Raw genomic sequence first — 21,754 nt, 5'->3', positions numbered from 1 at the left:
AGCCCGACGAAATCTACGAGCAAACAGAGAGCTCGAATGAAGACACTCTCTTTCCTCCCACCCTTTTTTTTCCTCTTTCTCGGCGAGTCCTCAGCGAGTCATCGAGAGTTCCATGAAACTTTCGATATATCGACGATACGATTGTTTCGACGTTACCTTACTTTCACCAGGAAAAATTGTCGAAATAGAATAAAAGGGAATAAAAGAAGAGAAAATAAAATAAAATAAAATAAAATAAAATAAAATAAAATAAAATAAAATAATATAAAAAGAACTAGTGATCAAAAAGAAAGAGAGAGAGAAATATCGCGAAAACAAGTAAAGACCTTTGCTTTAATATTCCACTACCGAGGTCTTTCTATTGTTGTACATTACCAGCACACAAGGCGGATATTCCACGCCATTGTCCGTTCAATGCCGCGCTTCTCCATTTATTATTCGTCTTTTCCAGCTTCTTCGCGCGAACAGCAATGCAAGAGTTTAGAGAAATATATAGGTATAGTAAGTCCATATATAGTATATACATTTTAGTTTTTACTTCTTTCTCTTTCGTCGCTAAACGAGTAGTATTCTTTTTCCCCATCTTTTTTACTCTTCTACATTCAGTTTTTTTGAAAGTCTATTTAACAAAGACTCTCGTAATTCAAAATTCTTATGAACTGGTATATAACAAAGCTTATCGATGTTTGGCGAACATAAAATACATATATCTTTAATTTTCTTTCGGGTTCTGATAAATATCTGATATTAAAGTTTCAAATTATTCAAGTTAAAATTTACTCTTAGCATTTACTTAAAAAAAAAAAAAAAAAAAAAAAAAACCCACGCCTTTCTAACGCTTTGAATACTCATTAGCATTATAAAAATATTCTTTGTTGCCTTTAAAAGTCATGGTTTCATTTATAAAAAGGAGAACATTTGTTCGACATCGCTGTATTACGTAATAAAATATACACAATAGCAATGTTACGTATCACTGACACGTGATTACTATAAAACGCAAAGTTGCACTTTTTTTATGATATTTATGTTTCTTTATGTATTTTAAAATGGGAAAGAAAGAGGGAGAAAATGGAGAAAGAGAGAGAGAGGGAGAGAGAGTGAGAGGAGGAGAACAAATTTTAGTCGAAATAACGATTACAAAACGATCCTATGAATATAAAATTTTTATCGGAAAACTCAGTTACACATCCTTTAATTCTGCGCGAATGGTTCGCCCGATGAAATCTGACTCGTATAGAAAAATTCATGTGCTAAAGAATTGCAAGCGCACGGTAATCGAATCGGAATGATCTCGATCCAATGTAGAAACAAAAAGTTTTTACAAGCGGATTTATGTTAACACGATCTAAAATGAACGTGCAAAAATTCGATTAATATTAAAAGGAAGACAATTTTTTTTTCTTTTTCCTTTTTTTCTCTTCTGCTTTTTTTTTTCTTTTTTTTTTTTTTTTTTTTTTTTTTTTAATGTCCCGATCGAAGAAAATCGAAATGATCGAAATTGCACAGAACTTCGGTGTAGAAAGGAAAGGTCGAAACCTTTGAAATATTTTCTACCTGAGGATCTCGATAAAAGGAAGGAGATTCTTTGGCGATGGCTCATCTAAATTCTAAAAGAGCATTCGCACTACGGCTCGAGAATGATTCGATTGATCGATCGATCGATCAATCCAGAGGTATGAAATAAAAAAAAAAAAAAAAAATACGTAAATACCTATCGACCGACTTTAGAATGTTTAATATTGACTAAACGTGACGCGACGTAAAAAAAAAGAAAAAAAAAAAAAAAAAAACTTTCTTTTCCCACACAGAAACGTTCTGTATTCTTGTAAAATCCCTAACTTCAGAGCGCAAATATTTGTCTTCTACGCGCCATCTTGACAGGAACGGCGGTAGGTACCATCTTCGATATCCTTTGGCGATATTTTTACGAGTACGATTTTACTCGTACGATTCTAATCTCACTCGTACGAGAAAGTGTAAAACAATACAAAAAATGTTTCATAGAAATGTTATAATAATCGATACTGTTCGTATTGATGTTCTTCGAGGAAGGACAATTTTAACGACGTTATCCCCTCCACCGTTCCAATTACCAACTGTGCTCTCATTTTTTCTGAATAAAAGAGTATTAAAAAAATCTTTAAGAGTCAAGGTCAACTTGTAAAAGTTACAATAACGGTGAATACATGTAATCTCTTTCTGATTTCCAATAAGTAAGTAAAATGGCACATTCAAATTTTTCAAGTAATTTTTTTTTCTTTTTTTTTTTTTGTTTTCTTTTTTCACGGACTGTGCTTATTAGGGGATCAATAATTGGTGCAGTGAACGTTCCAAAAGGAAGACTGCTCTTCACGCATTCGCCGCACACGCGATCAGAGAAAAAGAGAGGGAAAGAGAAGTATAAAGAGAGAGGGAAAGAAAGAAAGAAAGAAACAAAGAGAGAGAGAGAGAACGAAAGATAAATGTAGTAGAAATACGAGCTTCGAAGATACATTCTACATCGTCGAACTTTCGAAAAATGTTCACTAATTTTTTTAGACATGATATAACGTCATAATGATATTTAATGTAAATTAAATACATAAACAGAGATGAGTACGAAATATAATATGTACCATATATCGGTATAATTTGAAAGAAAAAAAAGCATAATATATAAATAATTATTATCGATGAAATGATTAAACGAGTCGTTACGTCTTGTTTCTCATTTCCGAGATAAATTCTTTTCGTCGAAATTATTTACTAAAATTAACATATATATATATATAATTACATATTGACATATACCTGATTAAGAGTGGTGGGAATAATGTCAGGAGTCTGTGGTAACATTTTGCAACGTTGGTCCTTTTCTCGTAATCGAGCGCACCTTCGGTCAAAATAATGTGACGATCGCACGCGCGTTCGGTAGTAACATAATAAATTCGGTCAAAGTAGATAGAACGAAATAAACACCTTTAGGAATAATAATATACACCAAGCGATTGATCAAAGCGATGTACACCAAAAAAAAAAAAAAAGAGAATGTATTCACAATACTACGCACATCCGAATTAACGTGTAGAGGTTATTCACGTAATACGCGAACGATTTACGTTATTTATCAGTACAGGGATAAATCGAGTTTCTCGTTGTAACATGAACGTACTTGTCGACGTTGAGAGGCGTCGTCGAAATTCACCGAGTACGATCGATTTTTCCACGTCGAAAAATCAAACCAACAGTATAAGGAACAATACGTCCTCCCACCTCGAAGTCGTGCGCGAGACTGACGGTTCCGGGCGGTGTAGCTACGCCCGAAGACGACCGAACACAGACGGAAATTACCGAACGCCTACTATCAACCCTCCTCGGTCCTACGCGGTATTTCTTAAATTTAATATCGACCGCGAATGGAATAATGGAACCACGAAAATACGTTTTCCGATGATCGACATATCCAAAATTCTGTTTTCATTTATTTCACAAAATTACATTATGCGTGATCTTGTGAAATAAAAAATGAGCCATCCTTAATTCATTATACAAACAAATTTCTTTTTTTTTCACGTTCTATTTTTAAACCTATGACGATAGATTTTCTATGAATTTTCGATCGAATAGAAATCCAGTTGTATTTCCGAAGTCGTCTATATTTGGGTTATGAATATGTTTCCGACGAAATACAACTTCATTTCTGAATCGGTAGAAACGACGAGAGAAGAACTCGTTTGTATTCGCGATGTAACGATCGCTTCGTAGGACGCATAATGACCGTGTTCAATGAGCTGTCTTGCAAATGACAAATTCCTTTCTCAACGTATTTCTCTCTCTCTCTCTCTCTCTCTCTCTCTCTATCTCTTCCTGTCTATGTCTATGTCTCTTCCTACATGTTCGTATCTGAAATTTAAAATCAACCTTCTCAAAGAGATATCGTTATCCGTGAAGGTATTGCAACGTAGAAGAAAAAGAACGAAGAAAAGAACAAAGGGCATGAATAACATACGGGTGGATCGATCTTCTAAATCAAGTGTAAGAGGAGGGACATCTTCGAATCAAGTGCAAGGTCGAACGTAAAAGGGAAGTGATGAAAGCAGCGAAACAAAAGGATCCGGTTAAAAATAGTGGACCGGTCACGTCAACCGGTCCTTTCAAGGACTCCGGCCCATTACATTCCTTTTTTTCTTACTCTATCCATCTCAGGAACAAGAGGATACAGTACGCTTCATACCTATATACCATAACAACTGTTTTCCGTTAAGAGAAAAAATAAAGAATAATGATAATGACGAGAACGGGAATTCCTTCCTCCGTTATAACACCTGTTTATAGTTAACGATAAGCAAAAGCAAAGTTTACATCACGAAAACGATGAGTCAGAACAAATGATTCTCATGTCGTTACCAACGAATTCCGTCGTCGACGTCATGTAACGAATCCTTCACTGTCGTTTACTCGTCTGAACAAATGGCCTTTATCGAAAGTAGAATCTACGAATTCAGTCCAATGATGTAAGATAAACGTGACCCATAAAGAATTCCTCGTGTCTCCGACGATAAGCTTTCGATCGTTTCGCAATATGCGGTTTCGTTACAAAGAAACTTTAAGGCCAATTAAATGAGACAAACATTAATCGTAAATCACCGTATAACTTCCGTCTTTAGGCAATTTCGTTTCTTTCATAGAGATTCTTCTTTGCTTACTACTTACTTTGAAATGCCAAACTGGCCTGAAGATAATAACGTATTTTCATTTTGATAATGTTTATGCGTTTTGCTCGACCAAGATTGCAAGGTCCTCTCTGTAATACCTATAGATATCCTAAAGCATTAAATTTCGTTAAGATAGTAGACAAAAGGACCGAAATGTAAATGCAGTAAAAGATAACGAAAGCATTTCGTTCAGTATAAATTCGTTAGCGTTATCGAGATTTTAACCTTCCGTGTAACAATCGTTTCGTCTATGTCCTATAGAACTGAGCATAATGCCGCTCGCTTAACGAACCATCCAAGTCCGGATGTATTTCTTCGTCGATGCAACGACATGCCATTTGTTTCGTCCGTTCGAGTAGAGAGTCAACTCGAGCGAAAGAGAGATAGCACACATTAGCGGTTACGACTTCTTAGAAGTATCTTAGCACGAGTACTTAACTATTATCTCGTATTGCACGCCGTCAGAATTCCGACACGTGTTCGCCGGCAAAACGAACTCGATCCCAACTAACAAACAAACGAGCCTTTGATTTACGAACATTGGAACAAGATGAATTTTAATCGTACGTCGCGACATCGCGGTCTGGTCATTGGAATTGATAAAGATTTGCAAAACTTACACCGGCATAAAATTAACAAATAGTTTCTGTCGTTTAAACAAAACTTTTATCTATTTACCCGTGCCATCCTTGGAAAGATGGTATTTAATTCACGAAGACTTCATTCTCATCATTGAGATTCCATTTTCTGGAACTCGATGCCGTTCGATAAAGATACCGGTGCATCTCGCCTTACGTTTACGTTCCAGTCATTCCTAGGAGATGCAAGTATTCGATGTATCCATGAGAGAGCTGGCGCCGTGAGAGCTCTAGACGACCATCCATAAAATATACTCGTCGTCGAGCGAAAGGAAGAGAAAAAGAGAGGGAAAGAGAGAGAGAGAGAGAGAGAGAGAGAGAGAGAAAAAGAAAGAGAGAGAAAAAAGAGGAGAAGATAAAGAAGGAGGTGGACGGAGGAAGCTGTGATGAGGGTAAAGAGACCAAGAATCTTCCCGCTACTTGTCTTCCGTAGTCACCGAGAAACGCGTTGCCCGAGGAGATCGTTTACCCGGAGGGTGCGAAAGCGGCATAGAGAGAAGCAAACGAGAAGAGGAAACGCGGAGGACGCTGAAAAATGAGGGACCTCCGTAGACTAGACTGTTCTCTGCGTTCAAACGAAAATTAGAAATGGGAGGTAGACCGTGTTGGTGTCGTGACGAGGCAAATGTTGTCGAGTAAAATCAAAAACAAAAAAAAAAAAAGAAAGAAAGAAAGAAAGAAAAAGAAAAACAAAAAAATAAAATAAAATCTATTCAACGAACTTAGTCGAACATTTTTTTCCCTCTCCCTTCCTAAAATACTTCGACACGCTAACGAAGAAAATAATCAAGACGACGTAGATTCAACTTGTAATAATAATTGCGACGAATGAACAATGGCCTGGTAAGTTCGTTTAAAAATATCATTCTTTAGACATTACACATTGAAACGTTTAAAAATAGCAGTAAAACACGCGCACGTCGTTTAACGCTTTGCTTTTTCTACCGTCTCTCGTCGAATTCCAAAGAAGAACACGTCATGGCACGTAGATATACCTACGTCAAATGATGGAACAGAGAGAAACTGAGCCAGTGCGAAAGAACAATGTAAAAAAAAAAAAAAAAAAAAGAAGAAGAAAAGAAAAAAAAAGAAAAAAAAAAGAAAGCCTTACGGTTCCACTTTGCTCCTACTCTCGATTCAATTACTTTTATTTTTCTTTTTCTTTTCAAGGTTTTTTTCACGTTTCCTCTCGTACCACACTTTCGTGTCTACCATTAATTCGCGCCACGTTTCTTTTATGTAATCGATCCACATACCGATCCAAGTGCTTTTAGGCACGAGTGGCCTCCGCATTTTCGAGTGGATATCCCTTTTTGTTCTATCTACCATATACATTATCCGCAATGGAGAAGGAATCAGTCCCCGTACGCACTTTTTCCATCCTAAACTTATCCTTCATCATAAACTATATCTCGACGGTTGACTATTCATTCACTGATCCGTCTGCGAAATATTTTTTACATTCATTACCGCTCACCGACCATGAACCAACCAGATATATTACTATCCTACGTAATAACACGAAAAAAAAATGATTCATCGATCGTTCTTTTCAAGGAAATACTTTTTAACTTTTATTCTTTTTTTTTCCTCGTAAAGGGATATCACTTCTAAATTGATTTAAATATATCTATGAACCTTGCGAATAATTAACGATAAGAATTTAAAAAAAGAAAATTGAAACACGAATCCTTGATTCAGAAATATATAAACGCCAATAAAATCATTATCCTTGTTCGACTTTAATCCCGAATACAAATGAATTCGTTTAGCATTGCAAATTCCATCGATCACAGTACGAAATTACGTTCACAAAACGAAATCCCTTCTCTCGACGGAAACTGAATTATTATTCACAGTTAACTCTTCTTTGCTTTATCAAACATGTTCGTTTTTGGCCAAACAAAGCCATACGTTCTCCATTTTATTGGCAAATTTCGTATTCGTCCCTTTAAATTCCCATGCCACTAACACCCCATCATCCCTCGCAATGACGATCACTTCATCATTTCTATCGCACCTATCCTTTTTCTCCCTTTCCCATTTTACCGACCTAGAGATTTACCGGAGATGCGTTTGTAATAACGCACGCACAGCATACATTATTACTTGCAGCCGGGAAATTCTTAAGGGAGAACATATATACGAGTCGCGTAATAAAGCGGCTTATATTTAACCATGCCATAGCTTTTAAAGTACGCATAGTTATTACGGAAGCTCGAAGTAAAGTATAGTTACCTCCTCGACGATTAATCGCTCGTTTTTATTCAACTTCCTCAATTCAGAATAATAATAATAATAATAATAATAATAATAATAATAATAATAATAATAATAATAATAATAATAATATTAATAATGACAATAATAATAACAATTTGTAACCATTAACTTGTTTTTTTTTTTCAGCAAAGTAAATTCTGATTTCGTGTAGAACGTATGAAAAGTAGAAAATCCATGAGATTCTGACGATCGTGCTCCGGAATGGAAGAGGCTTGCCGAACGGCTGGAAAGATATTCCGGTTGGTGAATAAATTGCCGATGGCAAGGCCGCAACTAATGGCCGCCAGTCTGGCGTCGATACTCTTGCTTGTTGGCCGTCGTACACATACGTCGAGTTAACAAACTACTGGTAAGAAGATGTTCGAAGGAAGATGCCGTTCCTCGTATTCTTTTCCTTTTTTTTATTTCATCTCCCTTTCTCTCCTCTCTCTCTCTGTCTCTCTCTCTCTCTCTCTCTCTCTCTCTCTCTCTCTCTCTCTCTCTAACTCTCTTTTTATTTTCATTCTAAGCGCGATCTTACTTTGGATATTTTTGCGAGAATATGATTAAATATCGATACAAGATATTGTCACATTCATGAGCTGTCAAATATTTGTGGATACGGCTCAGGTTAGGCGATAATCCCAAGTCAAAATTAAAAAAAAAGAAAAAAGAAAGAAAAAAGATTGATTTAAAAAAAAGGAGTAAGTTCTTCGCGCTTACTCTCAAAATCTTATTCTAAGTTTAAGATGCAAAACTATCCAAAAGAAAATTAAAACAATAATATGAATATACATTACGGCTGATATTAATTTGATTGAATGTTTAAAAAAGAAAAATGTTGAAAATCTTAAAAATTATACAATATGCAACAAATAATGTATATCCAATGTAAGTACTATTCGATCATCGCGATTTATTTTAATTGATTTATTACTTTATAATATATATTAAATATAATCAGCGGATCATTTAGATTGCCAGGATATGTACAATATTTTTTTCGCGGAAATAAAAAATGCCAAAGAGATGTACTGATCCAAGGTGTCCTTTGAATAAATATTTTAAGTATGTTATTCCGTCTCCGATATCGCTATTTTGTCTTTTTTATTCTCATATTTCTGTTCATGTATTTACTTTAAAAATTTATAGTGATCAAAAATCGCAGAAAGATTCATGCAAAATTCATGAAAAGCCATGCATAACATTTTCCTCTGATGGTGAACGAGAGTATCGCAACAAGCATAAACGAACAAAATGTACGAAATTAAAGCATAAAAAGCCACAAGAAAAAAATGATCGTTGTGGGATATGTTGCAAAAAGTAAATTTCTGTTATATATACGAATTAGAAGAGAAAAAAAAAAGAATAAATATAAAAAAATATCTCACGTAAAATTATTTTATCTTTAGCAAAAGATGTAAACTTTTAAAAACTACCACAGAACATGCCACATCCACGGATTCACTGACAAAAGCACGGTAAAATACTGATAAATTTATACTCTCAAAGATTCATAATATTTGTACAAAAAGTCTCGTTCTCTTTGATGCAACATTATGAATAAGATCCTTAAAAAAAAAAAAAAATCCTACAGACCGAAAAAATCCGGAATGAAAAAGAAGGCTCATCGGAACGAAGAGGATGAAGAAGGAAGACGTTGCGAATGTAGAATCAAAAAATGTTACGAACCTAAGAAGAAGAAAAAAAAGCGACATCGATCTCGTTGTAAGAAAAAAGGAAAATTTAATTGGCTAAAAAAATGTCTCAGAAGTTTTTTCTTTTGTTGTAAGAGTTCTAAGAGATCTAAAAGATCCAAATCTTGCAAATCACATGTAATACGTAATTCACCCCAAAGCTATGAATATTGTTACACGTACAGAAATGTATGTTAAGTAATTGTCATACTTCATAAAGGTATCTTCAAATAAATATATATAAATTCACAACAACTCAAAGAAAAAAATAATTAATTTACAGAAACATGAGAAAACATCGAGAAAATCGTATCGTTAAAAAAAAAAAGAACATTTTTCTTCCAGATGATAAAACTATGATAGATTCTGCGAGATATCGTAATAACAGCTTCGATCGAAAATGTGAATATGCATCAATACCATGCAGTTAGTTTTTCTATATAAAATAATTCTCCGATAATTTCTATAGTAATTATTTACCTTATTACCTAGCATGATACCTCAAGATCAGTCGTATTTACAAGGCGTTTTTTCAAAAGGATTGAATATTATACGTAGAGGTATACATTTTTGTATATAAACACAATCGTCATGTCCGACTCTATTTTCAATAGATTGTTAACAAAAACTGTTGCTTCTTTATCTTTATTGCATAAGGTTAATAAGTCCACAAACGTAAAGTATTTTGACGTATAATGATGCGATAATATATCGCAAAGTTAATACATTTAAGAAACTGTGACCTGAGTTACATGAAAAATTGAAATTAAGTTTTAATCGGAATTCATGTTGGTAAACATGTCATATATATACACTACTTATTTAGTTATTAGATCGTCCACTGCCTATGTCCCATTAATAAAAATCAATTAAAGTCTGTGTATGTTTTTCCAGATCTTTAAAAACATAAAAATAACTACGGTAAGTGTAATTATGCTGCGTTTCGTAACATATCTTGTGATTCTATATATATATATATATATATATATATATATATATATATATATATATGTATATATATATATATATATATATATATATATATATATATATACATAATGATTATCTATAAATAAAATAACGTACTCTTCGTATGACTCGCCAAAGGCAGTGATCGTGATAGTTCAATAAATCAATATCGTATATATAAGTATTACGATTCATACTCTACCATATGCACGCATCATTCTTTCTAATATTCGGTAATTTTGTGATATTTTCTATAGTGCCAACTCTTATTTACATTATCTAGTTAAACTATTGTATTGTATTGAATAAAAGAAATTGAAGCTTGTATCACTTGAATATAATCGGTAAGAGAAGCATCAAGCTTCAAATATCCTGCTTCGATGCGAAGTTCTGTAACGATACGACTGGACGAGACAAATGCTCGCAAAAAGTAAATTAAACTATTACACGATACATATAGAGAATTAGTCTCGATACAGTGGAATGATCAGTCTCTTTTAAAAAATCTGGTTGTCAATCGCTACCATAAAACTGATTTAGCTGATTGGCAAGCCAAGCGAGGCAAATTTTTCTTATGCATTAAACGAAATACGACGATAGTCCCAGTAATTGTTTAAGCTAAATGCGTATTATTGGTACCCGACAATGGCAAGCTGAGAAAATTGGAATTTTTTTTCTTTTTTTTTCTTTGCTTATTTTTTTATTTTTTTTTTTTTTCTTTTTCTTCTTCTTTATCTCATCATACCATTGACTTATCGTGTACTGCGTCTACTAGAATTACGCAATTGTTTTTCAATTTCGAATTGCCGTAAATCTGCTCTTTGAAGAAAATCTTGTCTCTCTAAATAACCATCCTTTCCTCTATTATGAGTTATAATTTCTTCTTCTAAATTTTCCTGCTTTTTGTAATTGTCCCAATCAAGCTTAGACTTTTCCAATGTGCTAATCTTTGCTTTCTTTCCAATCTGTCCTAAAACAGAGGAAATCCCTCCCAACCCACCCCTTTTAATACCTCTTCCTCCTCCTCTTCCTCTTCCGGCAGGAGAAGTCGAGGCATCTGTCTTCACAGAATTTTCAGCAGAAGTCAAGGATAATCTAGCTTCTGCAGAATCCACTGATACTTCTTTTTCAACCTTTACCTCCTCACCAGCAAATTCAAATATTTTTGTTATCTTCACTTTTTCTTCTACTTTTGGTTTTATTAAAGTAGAAGATTTTTCTTTTGGACCATTCGTTGGAGTTTGTATTTTTGGTTTTGGAGCTACTGCTATTATAGAAATGGATAATATATCAGTCAAAAATATAATTAACGTTCGAAAATTAAATTGAACAATAATAAATTATAATATCTTACCGGTATCCTTCATAAAATCTGCCCACAAAGAATCTGCTCTTTTCTTTTCTTCTTCTTCTGTAAGTTCTTTCTTTTCCGATGTTTCTGATTCCTCTTGTTCCTCCTCTTCTTTCGAATCATCTGCACCTTTTAATTTTCTTTTTGTTTTTTTCTTACGTTTTGTACTTTTATCTTTGACAGAACGTCTACCTCTCTTCTTGCTTGTTATCTTATCGGTTTCGCGTTTATTCTCATCATTTTCATCTTCCGGACCACTTTCTACTTCACCTTCAGAATCTACTTCTGATACAGGTTCGTTGTCAGCTCCATCAGGAACATAATCCTCATCATCTTCATCAGAATCAGAAGGTAACTGATGCTCTTTTGACATTTTTATACTTGGAATCTACATAACCATACATTAAGAGAATATATTTACTGTGAAATACAATAATGGATCAAAATATAAATTATTATTTCGATTACTTACATCTTTTGAAAAAGAATGATTTTTATAAAAAAAAAATCTTGTTAATATTCAATGTTCGGGAACGTTCCTTACTGTATAAATTGACTATTATTTCAATCGTAGCTATTATCAATTTGCATAATTACGAAACAGATTGTAAACAATTGTTTTGAACAAGCAGAAAATATTGCTTTCATAAGCAATTAGAAAGGTTAAAGTCGTATACAATCAAGAATCATAAAACGTACAACATTCTTAACAATCACATTTAGCACGCATCTTCAGCGACGTTCGAGCGTGTATAGACTGCCATCTTTATCTGAAAGTTCAACTAAACGACGAATCAGGAGTTTAGAATGGTCACATGACTAACAGAATATGAACATTCTGATTGGCTAGTTCTCAACTACGAATCTACATTGAAATTTTTGTGCGCGTTGAAACTAACGGAGATATATGATAGGTTATTCATATAGTATCTCTATTTACCAATCATTATTGATCTATAATACTACTACAAACTAGATATTACGAATGTATATCAGATAATAGATATCGAGAATATCTTGTAATCTAAAATATGAATAAAGAATAATAAAGTATATATATATATATACAATATATATATATATATATATATATATATATATATATATATATATATATATTAATATTAATTTAATTTTACTGTTCTTTAAAGTTATATATCCTGATTAATTTATCAAAAAGGTAAATGACGAATCTTATCAATATATTAATTATTCTAATCAAATTTCTATTTATACATAATGTTCTTTATTAATAATATTAATCATTATCATCTATATATCTAAAAGTATGATAGTATATACATATATATATATATATATATATATATATATACATATTGATAAAAGAATCGTTGTATGATTATGTTCCAAAAAAATATCAAGTCGTTTCAAATTGCAAGAGATTTTTTACAAATTTGTTAAGCAATAATTTAGTCCTTTCTAAGATGCTAACAGAGTTCACTTGGGTCACTGTAATACTCATATTACAGGATCCATTTCAAATCCTGCTTCCAACGAAACGATTAACTGCCAGTCAACGAGGATTTTAGGGGGATTAATGTTATATGACCTTTCCCTTCAAATATAAGAGTTTAAGTAAAAAAAGACCATATGTATTTTTTAAAAAATTCCAATATGTAATTATAATCAATTTCCAAATTGCGTATTGCCATGAAAGATTTGTTATAAATTTGATTATTTTATTACTCTGTAGTTCGATCGTAACAAACTGAAGAAAAAAAAAAAGAAGAAAGAGAAAAGAAACAAAAGAAAAAAACAGAAGAGAGAGAGAGAGAGAGAGAGAGAGAGAGAGAGAGAGAGAAGAAAAAAAGAAATCAAACGAAATTTATCGGAAGTGCCAAGAGAACGGAAATAAAAAAATTTAATAGACGTCAAAACGATCGTAGACAAAGCAGTGTGCGTATGAAAATGAGTAAGTGCTTAGAAAAAGACGGTAGACAGAAGGATGTTCCAGGTGGCTCCAGATGACGCAGCTTCCAAGCTATTGGATGAAAACATTCGAAAAGCGCGAAGAGGAGGATGAAGAAGCTCAAAGAAGGAGGTTCGTAGAAGTTCGAAAGCTCCGCCCGGTTTTCTGGACACCACAGATCTCGTGGTACTTTCCACCAACGTGCTTCTACTTCCGCCTTACTTCTCCTCCCAAGTCTCTCTCTTCTTTATCTTCTTCTCCTCTTCGCCTTAGAGATACTTCAGCTGACAATTAGTATCGCGTAAGCGGTGTCTCCGACCGTCAAACTTTTCGACAAAAGTTGCGTTTCTAAAAAAAAAGAAGAAAGAAAAAAGAAAGAAAAAGAAGAATTAAAAAAAAAAAAAATTAAAAAAAAAAAAGAAATAAACAAATTTCTAATCGATCAAAATATTACAAATATTATTGCTCTTCTTATCGAAATTGATCGACAACGACAAGATCTTCGGGATAAATTTTTCGCTTTATCATTTCAACGAACACATAAGGATTTTAACATCGAAGATGCCACGGAAACGTCGAGCGTCGACACCATCGTTGGAATGCGACGAGGAAGAATTCGCGTCGGAGGAAAAATTTAGCAAAGAAGATATGGATAGCCGAGCCCCAAGAAACGCAGCTAATGCTCGTGAACGTGCAAGGATGCGAGTTTTAAGCAAAGCATTTTGCAGATTAAAAACAACCCTTCCATGGATTCCACCAGACTCGAAACTTAGTAAACTCGATACTCTTCGTTTAGCTGCAACTTATATCGCTCATCTTCGTGCCGTTCTCAGAGATGACGGAGATTCTCATCCGGAAACGACGAGATCGTTGTCCTTGGCTTTGGTGAGATCACGATTATATTTTACCATTTAATCGTTTGAATTTTCTTATTAATTTTCATCCTAAAATAAATAAAATCTTTCTGATAATTTATACACAAAAAAAACGAACTTAACTTTATTAATATTAACCATTTGATCAATAACCATTTGATTAATATTAACCATGAAGATCGCAAGATCGCACTTCTTCTGTTCACTGTTTAAAAGTTCCTACCGATCATTGGTCATAGAAACAAATTGATCGCACGCTCAGATTTTATCGATGCGTATCTTTACTGTTTTCATTTAGAGATTGTTTTTATTATTATACTCATAAGTATATCGTAAGATATGACAATATTTACTGTTTATCAGAAGAAAAACGACCACGATCGTCATGCTTAACATTTTTCGATCGTATTTTTTAATAGATCCTGAAACTATTTAATAGATACTGAAACGATTAATTATTTTAATTAAAATGTGTCATATTGATGTAAGATAACGATAACTTATTTAAATGGAATAATCATAGTTTTCTATATCATTATAACTACTCAATACAATAATACGCTACGCGCCAGGTGGATCCATTCGGCGTCGCGACGGCAAACGTCGTCTTCGAAGTCATCCTCTCTGTTTATGTCTCTCCAGGTGGATTGAATCACTTTAAAACCTCCCACTTACCCTTTGCTGCCATTAATTCTAACTTTGTTCTGTTGTTTGAAGAGGGATGTTTGTTTTATAGCAAGAAATAAAACAGTTTTAGCACTATTTTCTTATTAAAACGTTCGGCTTATTTCAAGAAAAACGTCTTATGAATGTCCATTGTTTTATATATATATATATATATATATTATCGGTCGAATATTCAGAACCGGTATTTTAAATTTTGACAAAATATCTCAAGACTATTTCAAGATACAGCTTTAGATATTTTTACGAACAGCTCTTCTCTTTTCAGTCAATACGTTTATAAGTTTAATAATTAAGTTTTTTCTTCTACTTTATAGTCATGGCCTTTTGCTATCCAAGGAACAAACGCCTCGATGTTGATGAATAACAGTTGTAACATGTCATCCTCGACTTCAGCCAGTTCTAATCAGTATCGGGGACAGCAAGGAAGCAACGATATTCAAAACTTCCATCACGGTGGACACCAAAATGCTTCCATGCGTCATAATCATACTCACAATCATGAGGCACAGCTCTCCTATTTTTAATCCTACTTTTCGAACGGCTGATTTGAAAAGTTTCCCGATAACGAAATCGTGCCTTTAACGAGAGAAGAATTTAAAAAAGAAATAAATGTATGCTGTGCACATATTCAAGGCAATTTACAATCTATTTATTTGGAAGTGCCTTATCTCTCTCTCTCTCTCTCTCTCTCTCTCTTTCTCTCTTTCTTTTTCTCTCTCCGTGTTATTTATTAAATTACTATTAATACATGAAAACCATTATGATGTGCCATGGATGATTATTGTTGTAATTGTAACCAAAACATGCGAACTAGTCGAATAAAATCTTTTTATCAATCGAAAATTCTACTATTTGTTTCGTAACTGTTTAGAAGAAATAAATACTTTTCGATAACTGTCCTTAGTACGAGAGCTATATCCGGAAACTAAAAGAGGAAGGATATGGTAACGTAAGAAGGAAAGAAGATTCGAAGTTAAATAAACATTACGAAGAACCTTTTGTGTAAACCCAATGCTAAAATAATATATCCTATTTCTAGGACAAATCGAGCAAAACTGTCGGTATCGCTTGACATCTTTGTGCCTCAACAGACCGCCCTTAAAAAATTATAATTCTCGCATTTGTCTGACTCTCCTTCACCGCCTCTTTTTCTTTTCACATTCCGACGAAAAGATTTTAATGTAATATTTTTATTTTTCTTAGCATACGCGATCGATTACTTAAAATGTATATTTTATACTAGGATATTAATATATTATTATAAAATATTTCTTTTTTAAATATAAAAACAATTATGGATAATATTCAATGATAAAATCGTAAAGATACTTTTCATAAGACTATTTATTAAATATTTTTGGAAACTATACTAGACATTTCTTTTTTTATTATTATTATTATTATTATTTCGATCCTATTTTATTAATAAAATAAATTACACTAGCTACAATATAGAAGTATTTAAATATAAGTTACCGACAAATTTAACTATATTACCGACATCGATCTCATCTGATTTTGAATCTGATCTATTTACTAATAAATCTACTATTACCGATTAAGTACAGGGTCGGCAAAATAAATATCTACTGTTATCAATCGATAAAACAGGAATTTACTATTAGTAGCTATTACCGATGTATATATAGGTTTGAACAACGTTTTACTTTTATCTTACTCGATCGATAAATACCTTTTAACGATAATAATCAAATACCAGAAAATAATTGTAACTATTATTGGCTCGATTGAAAAAAGAATTTCATGTTCCTTTTATATTATCCTTCTTTAAACATTTAAAGTTCAATAGAAGAATGACACAACACGAGATGGCAGCACTTAATGTAAATATTTCTTACACTAAATTTATTCCTATATCAACAAATAACTTAACTAATCGTAATATTTAAAAATTGATATTAATGTTTACACAAATACAATTATTTATTAGAGTATCAAATATTATATTTGTTATTGTACAATAAAGAAATAAAAATTTATTTATCCTTTTTACTTGGACTTTTCGCAATTTTTTCCTCTTCACTATACTCATAAAAAAAAAAAAATCGTAGCATAAAAAAAACTTACATGGCCAAGTAAAAGCACGGAAGACGCATATGAGATTATCAAGGCAAGTCGGCCTTATTACGACTCTTGCGCGTTACAACATCATTTGTACATCCTTCATGGCGTATCACTGGCGATTGAGAAAAAAACCAGCAAGTTTCTTGATTTCGATCAAGGCTTTGTAAATCTTGATTTTATTCTTAGCGACAATATCCGAGGCAAATATGTATATGGCTAATATGTATATAACTAAGTAAACATTTGCTATAACGTTTACGATAATTTCAATAAATTTTACCTCGACAACATAATACTAGAAAAAAGAAAATTAAAAAAAGAAATACAAAAAGAAAAATATGGTAATGCGTATTGAAAAGCTATACGATGCTCAATGAAAATTCATTCCTACTGCCGATGAAAATTCATTGAGTTGTTGTGATTTCGAGCGAGACGAGGCAACGCAGGTGTTTCATCGGAGCGTTGCCCTGAATTTTCTCGATGTGTGCGTACATACGTACGTACGTATGTGCGTACCTACTCTCGAAGAAATAACAAAGTTCTTTCACGCTAGTCGAACCTCGTTCCGGTATCACTCGACTGTTTTCTTTCATCCTGTCTCAATTATTAAGCTTGAAAAGCTAGAAATATAAAAATAAAATCTATCGTGATTTTCTATTTTATACAATTAAACACAAAGGCTATATGTTTTTTTCCATGAAAAATCATGAAACGGAAATGACTGGCTTTGCTAGTACGAGTGCAAAAGAAAGAAAGGAAAGAAAGAGAAAGAGAGAGAGAGAGAGAGAGAGAGAGAGAGAGAGAGAGAGAGAGAGTGAGAGAAGGAGAAAGAGAGAGCGTTATCGTACGTCGAAAAGAAAAATGAACTCTGATAAGAGCACACGTGTTCAAAAGACGAAACGATCGGTCGGTCAATGCGGTATAGTGCGATGCGGTGCGATACGATGCGGCTCATGAAGCGGCATACAAGGCGACCGTCTACATAATCGGCAAACGTCTTTCCTCGTGTCGGACTACGGGTACGCAAGCACCTACACACGATGATACGTAAAGATACGCGCGATAGCCGAGGTACGCCAAGTACAAACGACAAGGAGGTATAAAGTTATAAGAGTAAAACAAGTACACGGACCACGCAATCTACATCTTTCTCTCCCTCTCTTTCTTTCTTATCAATTACGACGCAGGCCCGCCTGCGACCAATTATCGTCGGGAAATCAGCGGTCCTCCAATTTCCCCTTTGTCTTCGATCTCGATGAGCCACCCTCTAACACAGCTGTGCGACACACTCGAAGAAAATAGTACCGTTAACGATCGACCAGCTGCTGTTTGTTACATCTAACAAGAATATATTTTTTCGCATTTATTCCGTTAAGAGGAAATGACACTTCGAGAGAGAATTACATAAATCAATGTCTCTCGTCATATTTTCTTCTACGTAAATACGTTTTAACGCTTTCAATGGAAGTAGATGCTATTATAATTTAAAGAAAATTTGCTTCGCGTTATATCTTTAAAAGAAAATTTTTTAAAAAAAGAATAATCAGAAAAATTGAACCTGGATCCATTTGACGTCTCTCGGCCAAATCTCGTTTTTTGATAAAGAGAAACGATTCATAAAGTGACACGCGGATTACGTGCGAGCGCGAATTCTCTCTCACCCGTGAACAGCCGTAGCAACGATTCCAGTTCGCAATCTAAAGTAGAAATTAGCAACGATAGAACTGGATGTCGTATTGCGCGGCTGCGAATAGTAATTACGGCGAATGCAGATTGCACGCGAACACGCCTAGGTATATTCTCGATAGCGCCACTAGAGAAAATACATGTTGTCACAGCGATTCTACGTATCATTAACGTTTATCGGTATGCCTTTGCATGGGCGTCGCATAAAAATATCTTTAATATTATACCTCAAAATCTATCGATCTCGATTAAAAACTCTCGTCAATTTTTTTTTAAATCAATTCTATCATATGTTTTTAAATCATTTCGTTTAATATATACTTCTTTTTTTTATTAAATAAATATTCTTCAACCTCGTGATTTCTTTTCTTCTTTTCTTTTTTTTTTTGTTTTTTTTTTTTTTTCTTAACATAAATACCTATACCGTCTTTCGATTGTAATTTTCAATAAAAATCGATTCCACTAACAAGACACTCTGATACTGGTAACATAGAGACGATTCCTGTGAAAATCTATTCTTAAGAATTCCCATTGATATGCAAAGTTAGCTACGAGCCAGGGCATTTGTGTGTTTCCTCGAGATAAGCGTTATCACATTGGCCTACCTACATGCATTTATGCTCCGATCGCTTACCAAGAACCTATCGACTTCTTTTATGGAGGTAATTACGCTAATTGAGTTTCACCTACAACAATTACTCGGCTCTTTTATGAATCGATTGAAGGTTAAACTGTTTCTTCTTTTCCTCTCTCTCTCTCTCTCTCTCTCTCTCTCTCTCTCTCTCTCTATCTCTATCTCTATCTCTCTCTCTCTCTCTTCCCCTCTTTCTTTCTGTATACATAGCTATATTTTTCCCTTTTTTTTTGAATTAAAAAAAAAAAAAAGAAAGGAAAAAAAACTCATTAAAAATTCATTAGAAGATCTTTCCTGCGTATATAAGTAAGTACACAGTTTAAATGGCAAGCATTATAAATGTCCAAAGTCCTTCTCATGAAAAAGAAATTCCAATAGTAAACGGTGCGTCCCTGTGTGGCGCTTAATACCCGAAAGGATTTGAAATAAGAGATTTAATAAGATCTTTCGCCTTTTTCGATTTCACAGTCGTAAACCTAACGAACAGCTTCTCCGTTTTTAACATTACATAACTTCCTACACGAAGAGACCTTTGGAGTTTCCGAGGAGAAATCGTCTTGGAAAAAAAGATTGCGTAATCACGTCAATACTTAAAAGTCGATATGTCCACGACAAAAATTATATTAATAAATTAACACCTTAATCGTTCCTACGAATATTATACATTTCGTAATTCGTTACGTCGTAAACAAAAACAACTTAAAATTCGTCATAAATCGTACCTTCCACTTGGCTTTTAATAATCATAATTCTTATCACTAATAATTGTTGTCCTTTACAAAATTAATTCTTCCGTGATATTCTCTTAATTGTTAAATAAACAAATTGTCCATCATTAATAGAAGTAATCAATTAAAAAAAATGAAAATAATATTTCTAAGAAAAAAAATATTTCTAAGTCTTCATTCTGTTATATATGAATTTTATTTTTCTTCCTTTTCTTTTTCGTTTTCTTTCTTTTTCCTTTATTAATCAATAGAAACGAAGGAATGCACCAATTCGATTCGACGTCTCGTTACGCGAGTGCGGCCCTGATTGTCGGCTCGCAGCCGCGGTTCGCAGCGATGGCTCGCAGCCTCGACTCTCTCAGAGGCCGAGCCGAGTGCAGGTGCGCGCCCGCCAGTCTGTCGCCAGGGTCCCCTCCCTGCCGCCTTCCCTGCCGTCTAGGACCCAGTAAAAGAAAGAAAGAGAGAGAGAGAGAGAGAGAAGGAGAGAGAGAGAGAGAGAGAGAGAAAGAGAAAGAAAGAGAAAGAGAGAGAGAGAGAGAGAGATCGTGGACCCCTCCGACCACCACTATACCATCACCACCACCACAACGACCACCATCGTCATCATCATCGTCGTCGTTGTCGTCGTCGTCGCGATCAGGAAGGAGCGAGGTGAGACGAGCGAACATGGTATCGCCTCTCTCTCTCTCTCTCTCTCTCTCTCTCTTTCTTTCTCCCTCTCTTTTTTTCTTTCTCTCTTTTCTTCTTCCTTTCGAGACCACTTTGTCCAACATCCAGCCTCTCTTTCTCTCTCGTGCAACAGGTAGTACACACGGACAGCGCAAGGCAACGGGCTGTGTGAAACGAAAGCGCCTACGCCTACTACAAGATATCCGAGAATCTAAGAGTACTTTTTCCTTTTTTCCTCCCTGTCATGAAAGTCGAATACTAAAAAAGGAAGGAACGGGCCTGACGAAAGGATCGATCGGAAAAACCTATCGAGTCTTTTTAAGGGATTCACCTAACTGCAATGGGCTTGGCAATCAGTTTGATCGTATGTAGGTCTTTCTGTCTGTCTGTGTTTGATAAATGTTTAAAGTATTATTTTGAATATCATTTAAAATTTTTAACAATTTTAAATTCATTTTCTTGATATTGATTTTTGTTGAAAATGAAGATCATGTAAATAATATTAATAATTCAATTTATTCGTATAAACTAATTATTAAATCTATCAAAATGTTAAATATTTACATTTATTTGAAGATTTTTGATTTTAAAATCGGATGATTAAAATGATCTAAAATTTTACATAGATAATATTGCTTGATAAACTTGCAAAAATATTTTGAATTTAAAGACGAGGCTAATGTGATAGCATTTTAAATGTAATAAGAGAGTGTTAAAAGGTAGCAGATTTAATAAAAGCGCGGATTCAAGGAGCCGACAATAAATTCGGATGGAATTCTTTAAAAAAAGGTATTTCGAAGATGTTGGGTGGTCGTGTAGGAAAAACGAAGGAAGGTAGGGAGAGAG

At 33.8% G+C, this 21,754-nt stretch overlaps 3 protein-coding genes and 1 long non-coding RNA gene across 5 annotated transcripts in view; 2 read left to right on the top strand and 2 right to left on the bottom strand.

Moving 5' to 3' along the window:
• Nucleotides 1-3,283, bottom strand: part of LOC124947184 (breast cancer anti-estrogen resistance protein 1) — a 45,852-nt gene extending 42,569 nt beyond the window's left edge. The window contains exon 1 of the mRNA XM_047488989.1: nt 2,794-3,283. Coding sequence (XP_047344945.1) covers nt 2,794-2,838 — 45 coding nt within the window. The 5' untranslated portion in view covers nt 2,839-3,283. The remainder of the gene's footprint in view (nt 1-2,793) is intronic.
• The window catches only part of LOC124947188, a 37,063-nt gene extending 27,177 nt beyond the window's left edge, over nt 1-9,886 (top strand). Inside the window, exons 2-4 of the long non-coding RNA XR_007100336.1 lie at nt 5,506-6,178; nt 7,745-9,078; nt 9,195-9,886. This is a non-coding gene — a long non-coding RNA (uncharacterized LOC124947188). The remainder of the gene's footprint in view (nt 1-5,505; nt 6,179-7,744; nt 9,079-9,194) is intronic.
• On the bottom strand, nt 7,580-12,377 carry LOC124947186 (craniofacial development protein 1). 2 transcript variants are annotated; one of them, XM_047488990.1, is made up of 3 exons: nt 12,087-12,377; nt 11,618-12,002; nt 7,580-11,530 (listed from the first exon to the last, which is right to left on the bottom strand). In XM_047488990.1, exons 2-3 carry the CDS (start codon nt 11,985-11,987, stop codon nt 11,016-11,018), a joined length of 885 nt encoding a protein of 294 aa, XP_047344946.1. In that variant the 5' UTR covers nt 11,988-12,002; nt 12,087-12,377; the 3' UTR covers nt 7,580-11,015. The 2 variants fall into 2 exon arrangements, with proteins under 2 accessions (XP_047344946.1, XP_047344947.1); XM_047488991.1 differs by having other exon boundaries at nt 7,580-11,527.
• Nucleotides 12,378-13,450: 1,073 nt separating this feature from the next.
• LOC124957807 (transcription factor 21) lies at nt 13,451-15,949 on the top strand. The gene is made up of 2 exons (XM_047515150.1): nt 13,451-14,429; nt 15,421-15,949. Exons 1-2 carry the CDS (start codon nt 14,106-14,108, stop codon nt 15,628-15,630), a joined length of 534 nt encoding a protein of 177 aa, XP_047371106.1. The 5' UTR covers nt 13,451-14,105; the 3' UTR covers nt 15,631-15,949.
• The last annotated feature ends 5,805 nt before the right edge of the window (nt 15,950-21,754 follow it).

Source organism: Vespa velutina, chromosome 2 (assembly GCF_912470025.1).
Source record: "Vespa velutina chromosome 2, iVesVel2.1, whole genome shotgun sequence".
In the NCBI taxonomy this organism is placed as follows: domain Eukaryota; kingdom Metazoa; phylum Arthropoda; class Insecta; order Hymenoptera; family Vespidae; genus Vespa; species Vespa velutina.
The sequence above is the reverse complement of the archived record's forward strand: the minus strand, read 5'-3'. Positions and strand labels throughout refer to the sequence as shown.